The following is a 10,000-nucleotide window of genomic DNA, read 5'->3' as shown; positions in this document are numbered from 1 at the left end:
AGAAGATGAAGCAAGCTACTCTAGAACATGAACTGGAGATGGAAGAGTTAAGACAGCAGTTAGGAACAGTGAAGGAGGTAAGGCTCTCTCTCTCTCTCTCTCATTTTGATTGCTATTGTTGTTGTTCATTTCTCTTTTGCTCACCACTGCTATACACCTCCTCCTCCTCCTTCTCCTCCTCCTCTTCCCACAGACACTGGTGGCCGGCCTAGAGGGAAGAGTGGAGGAGAAAGTAAGGGAGCAACTTCAGCAAGAAAAAGAAAGAATTGTAAAGATTTTGGAAACAAGTTTTGTAGAGAGGGAAAGAAATGCACTGGAAATTTTGAAGGCAGAGCTGCTGGAAAGGTCTGTGTGTGTGTGTGTGTGTGTGTGTGTGTGTGTGTGTGTGTGTGTGTGTGTGTGTGTGTGTGTGTGTGTGTGTGTGTGTGTGATTTAATGGTACAATATAATTCTTTTGTCATTTTTTTTATTCTCTCTCTCTCTCTCTCTCTCTCTCTCTCTCTCTCTCTCTCTCTCTCTCTCTCTCTCTCTCTCTCTCTCTCTCTCTCTCTCTCTCTCTCTCTCTCTCTCTCTCTCTCTCTCTCTCTCTCTCTCTCTCGTAGGTTGAGGCAGGAGAAGGAGGAAACAGTGGAACAAGAAGGGAACAAGATCAGAGCTGAGTGGAAGAAAGATTTGCATAGGAAAGAAGAAGAAAAGAAGAGAGAAAGACAAGAATTTCTGGAGGATGAGAGGAGACACTGGGAGAAGGAGAAGGAAGAGGAAGTGCAGAGGAAACTTGCTCTTGTTGTAAGGAAAAGTTTTTGAGTCAGGAAAACTTTTGAGTCGGGAAAATTTTGAGTCGGGAAAATTTTGAGTCGGGAATTATTCAAGTTTTGTTTGGTTGTGTGTGCATCACCATTTGCAGTTGTGTGACAGCCCAAGTCTCCACTCCCAGCACTGCCACAGCAACACGAGGGCAGTGCAACAAGCCAGGAGCAACATGTGGCAGGCCCTGTACATAACACACCTGCCTGCTTCCACCTGCTTCCACCTGCTTCCACCTGTCATTCCCATCCATACACCTGTCCAGTCATCTTTCAGAGCTCCCTGACGACTCAACACTCACATCCTTGTTACTTAGTTCACCCACTACCTTATTTAAAGCCATTTCATTCCCATCTCTCATAAATAATAACTTTATCAACCTTGAACGTATCACTTCTTGTCCTGCCCTTAATACTGTTGATGATTCTGCTAATGTCACCCTTGTCATGTCCCCTGTGCCACTTGAAGACCCCCACCAGACCCCCTCTTAGTCACCCTTGTCATGTCCCCTGTGCCACTTAAAGACCCCCACCAGACCCCCTCTTAGTCACCCTTGTCATGTCCCCTGTGCCACTTGAAGACCCCCACCAGACCCCCTCTTAGTCACCCTTGTCATGTCCCCTGTGCCACTTGAAGACCCCCCACCAGACCCCCTCTTAGTCACCCTTGTCATGTCCCCTGTGCCACTTGAAGACCCCCACCAGACCCCCTCTTAGTCACCCTTGTCATGTCCCCTGTACCAAAACACTAACTACTACTACTACTACTACTACTACAACTACTACTACTACTACTTCAGGTGGAGGAAGGCCGAAGGGAACTGGAGGAGGAGAGAAAGAGACACAGGCTGGAGGTTGAAAACATAAGGTCTAGATTTAGAATGATGACAACGACGACAGCCACCACCAGCACCTCCCCCACTAGCCTGCCTTTCTCTTCAAGTCCCAGCGAGGAGCACCCGCCCTCCTCCCCACCCTCCTCTCTCAACAGATGGGAGGTGAGAGGGAGAGAAAGAGACAAAGAGAGAAAGAGGGAGAGGACACCCACAATTCACACTGGAAATGTTCTGTCTTACTCTAATGCCTCTCTTTAATTGCTCAGGGCCTGGACAGACTGAGAGAGGAACTGATGAAAGAGAGAGAGATAGAGATTGAAGAGAGAATTGGAAGTGTAAGAGAGGAAGAAAGGAGGAAATTAGATGACGAAAAACAGGTAAGACAGACAGAGAGAGGGAAAGAGAGAATGTAAGGATTAAAAACAATGATTGGATGGTAATTGGTGCAAGAAAAGAACGACGTTTGTTGTGAAGGACAGGCAGGAGACGGGGGAAAGAAACACACAGAGGAATGAAGAAAAACATGAACAAAACACAAGACAACAACAAATTCAACACCAGAACGACACAATACACAGACAGAAACACAAACCCAAGCTATCTACACATGAAAAACACATTTACACACCTGAAAACATAACACATTACACACTTACACATCTGAAAATGCCCAAAAACTGTGTCCCTCCTCTACCTGGCTGTTGCTCACACCTGCACCACCAACACTTGATTTGAATTAGTGTGATGTGAGTAAACCACAGAAACCTTCAATCAAGTCAATACAGACACTGCCACACACACCCAGACACTGCCACACACACCCAAACACTGCCACACACACCCAGACACTGCCACACACACCCAGACACTGCCACACACACCCAGACACTGCCACACACACCCAGACACTGCCACACACACCCAGACACTGCCACACACACCCACACACTGCCAAACACACCCAGACACTGCCACACACACCCAAACACTGCCACACACACCCAAACTTCAACCAGATGGCACCACTGCTATAACATCTATTTCTAAAGCTGAACTCTTTGCTCAAACCTTTGCTAAAAACTCTACCTTGGATGATTCTGGGCTTGTTCCTCCCTCTCCTCCACCCTCTGACTACTTCATGCCACGTATTAAAATTCTTCGCAATGATGTTTTCCATGCCCTCGCTGGCCTAAACCCTCGGAAGGCTTATGGACCTGATGGGGTCCCTCCTATTGTTCTCCGAAACTGTGCCTCCGTGCTTGCACTTTGCTAGTCAAACTCTTTCAGCTCTGTCTGTCAACATCTACCTTTCCTTCTTGCTGGAAGTTTGCCTACATTCAACCTGTTTCTAAAAAGGGTGACCGCTCTAATCCCTCAAACTACCGTCCTAATGCTTTAATTTCCTGCCTATCTAAAGTTTTTGAATCTATCCTCAACAGGAAGATTCTTAAACATCTATCACTTCACAACCTTCTATCTGATTGCCAGTATGGGTTCCGTCAAGGCCGCTCTACTGGTGATCTTCTGGCTTTCCTTACTGAGTCTTGGTCATCCTCTCTTAGAGACTTTGGTGAAACTTTTGCTGTTGCCTTGGACATATCAAAAGCTTTTGATAGAGTCTGGCACAAAGCTTTGATTTCCAAACTACCCTCCCACGGTTTCTATCCTTCTCTCTGTAACTTCATCTCAAGTTTCCTTTCTGACCGTTCTATTGCTGCTGTGGTAGACGGTCACTGTTCTTCTCCTAAATCTATTAACAGTGGTGTTCCTCAGGGTTTTGTCCTGTCACCCACTCTCTTCTTATTATTCATTAATGATCTTCTAAACCAAACTTCTTGTCCTATCCACTCATACGCTGATGATACCACCCTGCACTTTTCCACGTCTTTTCATAGACGTCCAACCCTTCAGGAGGTAAACATATCATGCAGGGAAGCCACAGAACGCCTGACTTCTGATCTTTCTAAAATTTCTGATTGGGGCAGAGCAAACTTGGTATTGTTCAATGCCTCAAAAACTCAATTCCTCCATCTATCAACTCGACACAACCTTCCAGACAACTATCCCCTCTTCTTCAATGACACTCAACTGTCCCCCTCTTCTACACTGAACATCCTCGGTCTGTCCTTTACTTATAATCTGAACTAGCTAAAACAGCTTCTATGAAGTTAGGTGTTCTGAGACGTCTCCGCCAGTTTTTCTCACCCCCCAGCTGCTAACTCTGTACAAGGGCCTTATCCATCCATGTATGGAGTATGCTTCACATGTCTGGGGGGTTCCACTCATACTGCTCTTCTAGACAGGGTGGAATCAAAAGCTTTTCATCTCATCAACTCCTCTTCTCTAACTGACTGTCTTCAGCTCCTCTCTCACTGCTGCAATGTTGTATATCTACCTGTCTTCTACCACTATTTTCATGCCAACTGCTCTTCTGATCTTGCTAACTGCATGCCTCCCCTCCTTCCGCAGCCTCGCTGCACAAGACTTTCTTCTTTCTCTCACCCCTATTCTGTCCACCTCTCTAACGCAAGAGTTAACCAGTATTCTCAATCATTCATCCCTTTCTCTGGTAAACTCTGGAACTCCCTGCCTGCTTCTGTATTTCCACCTTCCTATGACTTGAATTCCTTCAAGATGGAGGTTTCAAGACACTTACTCGTATCCACCAATTTTTGACCACTACTTTGACCCTTTTATGGGACTGGTATTTCAGTGGGCATTTTTTTTTTTTATTAGATTTTTGTTGCCCTTGGCCAGTATCCTTCCTACATAAAAAAAAAAAAAACTGCCACACACACCCAGACACTGCCACACACACCCAGACACTGCCACACACACCCAGACACTGCCACACACACCCAGACACTGCCACACACACCCAAACACTGCCACACACACCAAGACACTGCCACACACACCCAAACAGTGCCACACACACCCAGACACTGCCACACACACCCAAACACTGCCACACACACCCAAATACTGCCACACACACCCAAACACTGCCACACACACCCAGACACTGCCACACACACCCAGACTCTGCCACACACACCCAGACACTGCCACACACACCCAAACACTGCCACACACACCCAGACACTGCCACACACACCCAAACACTGCCACACACACCCAAACACTGCCACACACACCCAGACACTGCCACACACACCCAGACACTGCCACACACACCCAGACGCTGCCACACACACCCAAGCACTGCCACACATACCCAGACATTGCCACACACACCCAGATATTGCTGTACACACTGAAAACACTGCCACACATATCAAAACACTGCCACACACATCAAAACACTGCCACACACATCAAAACACTGCCACACACACACAAACACTGCCACACACACAAAAACTGCCTTAAAGCTTAATACAGTCACAGAGAGAGAGAGAGAGAGAGAGAGAGAGAGAGAGAGAGAGAGAGAGAGAGAGAGAGAGAGAGAGAGAGAGAGAGAGAGAGAGAGAGAGAGAACCCTGACAAGACTAATTAATTCCATCATTATTTCCTTAATTAATAGCAGTCATTCACATATCAACAATAATGAAATAATGAACTTTAATAAATCTTAAAAAAAAAATATATATATATCTTGGGTAGTGATATTGTTATACTCTTCAATAATATTCATAATATCATTTCTTCATGTCTGTGTATCAAACCGAACCATTTCAAGCTTAATCTTGTTTCTTGACCTTCCTGTCTTCTGTCTTGCTCTGTATTGACCTTGTGACCTTTGCAATTCCTTAAACTGGATTTCTATGGTAATACTAATTTATTTATTTATTTATTTCTTATTTTATTTATTTATTTATTTTTTGCTTATAGATGGAGTTTGCAGAAGCAGTGAAAGCTTTGGCGCAGGACAAAGAAAGGGTTATTGAAGATTTGAAGATTAGGATTCAGCTTCTAACAGATGAGTGTGACAGAAGAAGAGGAGGAGGAGGAGGAAGGGAAAAATGTTGGAGGACATATTGCAAGAAAATGTTGAATTGAAGGTAAGAGATGTGTTTGAGTATGTTTGAGTGTGTTTTGGTGTGTTTTGGTGTGTTTTGAGTGTGTTTGGGTGTGTTTTGAGTGTATTTGGGTGTGTTTTGGTGTGTTTTGGTGTGTTTGAGTATGTTTGAGTGTGTTTTGGTGTGTTTTTGGTGTGTTTTGAGTGTGTTTGGGTGTGTTTTGAGTGTGTTTGGGTGTGTTTTGGTGTGTTTGAGTATGTTTGAGTGTGTTTGGGTGTGTTTGGGTGTGTTTTGAGTGTGTTTGGATGTGTTTTGGTGTGTTTGAGTATGTTTGAGTGTGTTTGGGTGTGTTTTGAGTGTGTTTTGGGTGTTTTGAGTGTGTTTTGAGTGTGTTTCACCAAGTGCTGTTCACTGTCAACAGACACACTCACACATTGTCCTCTCCCTCTCTCTCTCTCTCTCTCTCTCTCAGAATCAGATCACCTCACTGCAGAAAAAAGTCAGAAATTTGGAAACTGAACTGGCAAGAGCAAAACGGTTTTCATTTGTGACGCAGCAGAGCACCACCACCACCACTGCCACCACCGCCATCGCTGCTGCTGCTGCCACCGACATGACGGCCTCCACAGCCTCAACGACTGTTAATGAAGACACAAGAGAGAATTTGGTACGTTAGGTTAGGTTTACCAGTGTCTCTCTTCTGAATCACTGTGCTTTGTAACTGCCACTGTTTTGCAAGGCCACAGGGATGTTTAGCTGGGTTCTCAAGAGTGTTTCTCCTACACAAATGTTGTTAATCTGTCACTGGAACCATAAAAACACCCTTGAAAACCTGCATTTTAAAAGAGTGTTTCTCCTGTCATTAATGCAGAAATGAACACCCTTGAAAACACAGGTCACTTCAGTTAGAGCATTTTAAAAGAGTGTTTCTCCTGTCAGTAATGCAGAAATGTTGTTGATCTGTCGCAGAAATGTTGTTAATCTGTCGCAGAAATGTTGTTAATCTGTTGCAGAAATGTTGTTAATCTGTTGCTAGAACCATAAAAACACCCTTGAAAACCCACATCACTTTAAGTTGAGCCTTTTAAAAGAGTGTTTCTCCTGTCATTAATGCAGAAATGAACACCCTTGAAAACATGCATCACTTCAACTAGAGCCTTTTAAAAGAGTGTTTCTTCTGTTAATAATACAGAAATGTTAATCTGTCACTGGAACCATAAAAACACCCTTGAAAACCTGCGTCACTTCAGCTAGAGCATTTTAAAAGAGTGTTTCTCATGTCAGTAATGCAGAAATGTTGTTAATCTGTCACTGCAACTGTAAAAACACCCTTGAAAACCTGCATCACTTCAACTACAGCCTTTTAAAAGAGTGTTTCTCCTGTCAGTAATGCAGAAATGTTGTTAATCTGTCACTGCAACTGTAAAAACACCCTTGAAAACCTGCATCACTTCAACTACAGCCTTTTAAAAGAGTGTTTCTCCTGTCAGTAATGCAGAAATGTTGTTAATCTATCACTACAACTGTAAAAACACCCTAGAAAACCTGCATCACTTCAATTAGAGCCTTTCAAAAGAGTGTTTCTCCTGTCAGTAATGCAGAAATGTTGTTAATCTGTCACTGCAACTGTAAAAACACCCTTGAAAACTCACATCACTTCAATTACAGCCTTTTAAAAGAGTGTTTCTCCTGTCAGTAATGCAGCAAAGTGTTTCTCCTGTTAGATACAATGCTGAGAATAGTCTGTGTCCATATTACTTGATACAGAAGCCACATCCTCACTCTGTCACATCTTTAGGGGAACTGAAGAAAAACTGAGGCTGGTGTTAGCATAGTAATAATAATGATAGCAATAATTTTAAGGTATTTATGTATGTATATAGTCACCCTTGTCAGTAGACACCTGCCGAAACGATAATTACTCCCAGTGAGGTCTAAAGCACTGTTCAGGGGGTGCTGTGAACTTATCATTAAACCCAGCTGTGACCTCACTGAACGTTTCCCTTTGTGTCTCACAACACAAGGGGGTAGTCACAGCCTGCCCTCTAAAGACAACTCTCTTCCTCCACACAAAACTACAAGCACCTAATAACACACACACCCTTCACTCAAAAAATTTTAAAATCATGGCGACTCCTACACCAACCTCGGAGTCCCCATCTGGGGAGGGGACCATAAATGTCCCCAGGTCGGACTGCCTTTCCGTCGACGACCCTAAGTGTCTTGACACCCCCTCAACTTTTTCTCCATTAACTTCTGCAACATTCGCGGTCTAAGATCTAATTTTCAATCTGTAGAACACCACCTCTCCTCTTCTAAACCTCATCTTCTTTTCCTCACTGAAACTCAGGTGTCTGAGGCAACTGACAGTAGCCCCTTTTCTGTTCCCTCCTACTTTCTCTATCCTCATTTTCGATCCAAAGCTGGATGCTGCGTTTATGTGCGCAATGACTTAACCTGCTCTCGTGCCCACGCTCTTGAATCTTCCGAGTTTTCCACCATCTGGCTACGACTACAGAGTCATTCTCATACTAAATTTATCTGTGCTGTATACCTCTCTCCTAACTCCTCTGACTATAAGAAATTCTTTGACTACTTAACTTCCAAAGTGGAGCACATTCTGACCCTCTTCCCTTTTGCAGAGATCTCCATTCTTGGAGACTTCAATGTTCACCACCAGCTTTGGCTTTCCTCTCCCTTCACTGACCATCCTGGTGAACTAGCCTACAACTTTGCTATCCTCCATGACCTAGAGCAATTGGTGCAACACCCTACTCGTATTCCTGACCGTCTTGGAGATACGCCCAACATTCTTGACCTTTTCCTGACCTCTAATCCTTCTGCTTATGCTGTCACCCTTTCTTCTCCGTTGGGCTCCTCCGATCACAATCTCATATCTTTATCTTGTCCTATCACTCCAATCCCTCCTCAGGATCCCCCTAAGCGAAGGTGCCTCTGGCGTTTTGCCTCTGCTAGTTGGGGGGACCTGAGGAGGTATTTTGCTGATTTTCCTTGGAATGACTACTGCTTCCGTGTCAGAGACCCGTCTTTGTGTGCTGAGCGCATAACAGAGATGATAGTGTCTGGCATGGAGGCGTACATTCCTCACTCTTTTTCTCGTCCTAAACCTTCTAAACCTTGGTTTAACACAGCTTGTTCTCGTGCTATACATGATAGAGAGGTGGCCCACAAAAGGTACTTAAGCCTTCCTTCACCAGAATCTCATGCACTTTATATTTCTGCCCGGAACCATGCCAAGTCTGTTCTCCAACTAGCCAAAAACTCCTTCATTAACAGAAAATGTCAAAACCTTTCAAGATCTAACTCCCCTCGTGATTTCTGGCATCTAGCCAAAAATATCTCCAATAACTTTGCTTCTTCTTCTTTCCCTCCTCTACTTCAACCAGATGGCACCACTGCTATCACATCTATTTCTAAAGCTGAACTCTTTGCTCAAACCTTTGCTAAAAACTCTACCTTGGACAATTCTGGGCTTGTTCCTCCCTCTCCTCCACCCTCTGACTACTTCATGCCTCGTATTAAAATTCTTCGTAATGATGTTTTCCATGCCCTCGCTGGCCTAAACCCTCAGAAGGCTTATGGACCTGATGGGGTCCCTCCTATTGTTCTCCGAAACTGTGCCTCCGTGCTTGCACCTTGCCTAGTCAAACTCTTTCAGCTCTGTCTGTCAACATCTACCTTTCCTTCTTGCTGGAAGTTTGCCTACATTCAACCTGTTCCTAAAAAGGGTGACCGCTCTAATCCCTCAAACTACCGTCCTATTGCTTTAATTTCCTGCTTATCTAAAGTTTTTGAATCTATCCTCAACAGGAAGATTCTTAAACATCTATCACTTCACAACCTTCTATCTGATCGCCAGTATGGGTTCCGTCAAGGCCGCTCTACTGGTGATCTTCTGGCTTTCCTTACTGAGTCTTGGTCATCCTCTTTTAGAGACTTTGGTGAAACTTTTGCTGTTGCCTTGGACATATCAAAAGCCTTTGATAGAGTCTGGCACAAAGCTTTGATTTCCAAACTACCCTCCTACGGTTTCTATCCTTCTCTCTGTAACTTCATCTCAAGTTTCCTTTCTGACCGTTCTATTGCTGCTGTGGTAGACGGTCACTGTTCTTCTCCTAAATCTATTAACAGTGGTGTTCCTCAGGGTTCTGTCCTGTCACCCACTCTCTTCTTATTATTCATTAATGATCTTCTAAACCAAACTTCTTGTCCTATCCACTCCTATGCTGATGATACCACCCTGCACTTTTCCACGTCTTTTCATAGACGTCCAACCCTTCAGGAGGTAAACATATCACGCAGGGAAGCCACAGAACGCCTGACTTCTGATCTTTCTAAAATTTCTGATTGGGGCAGA

At 44.2% G+C, this 10,000-nt stretch overlaps 1 protein-coding gene across 7 annotated transcripts in view; it reads left to right on the top strand.

Annotated features, from left to right (window-relative positions):
- LOC135095162 (RB1-inducible coiled-coil protein 1-like) overlaps positions 1 to 7,608 on the top strand; it is a 23,078-nt gene extending 15,470 nt beyond the window's left edge. For all 7 annotated transcript variants that reach the window (XM_063995948.1, XM_063995947.1, XM_063995951.1 and 4 more), the window contains 7 exons: positions 1 to 77; positions 194 to 345; positions 603 to 786; positions 1,604 to 1,801; positions 1,906 to 2,016; positions 5,495 to 5,664; positions 6,095 to 7,608. The exon at positions 1 to 77 is cut by the window's left edge and continues 88 nt beyond it. Coding sequence is in view for 1 of the 7 variants with exons in the window: in XM_063995945.1 (XP_063852015.1) it covers positions 1 to 77; positions 194 to 345; positions 603 to 786; positions 1,604 to 1,801; positions 1,906 to 2,016; positions 5,495 to 5,662 (890 nt within the window). In the remaining 6 variants the exon portion in view is untranslated. The remainder of the gene's footprint in view (positions 78 to 193; positions 346 to 602; positions 787 to 1,603; positions 1,802 to 1,905; positions 2,017 to 5,494; positions 5,665 to 6,094) is intronic.
- The last annotated feature ends 2,392 nt before the right edge of the window (positions 7,609 to 10,000 follow it).

The sequence above is a fragment of the Scylla paramamosain genome, chromosome 48 (genome assembly GCF_035594125.1).
Source record: "Scylla paramamosain isolate STU-SP2022 chromosome 48, ASM3559412v1, whole genome shotgun sequence".
NCBI classification, from domain to species: domain Eukaryota; kingdom Metazoa; phylum Arthropoda; class Malacostraca; order Decapoda; family Portunidae; genus Scylla; species Scylla paramamosain.
This window is presented reverse-complemented; position numbering and strand designations above follow the sequence as displayed.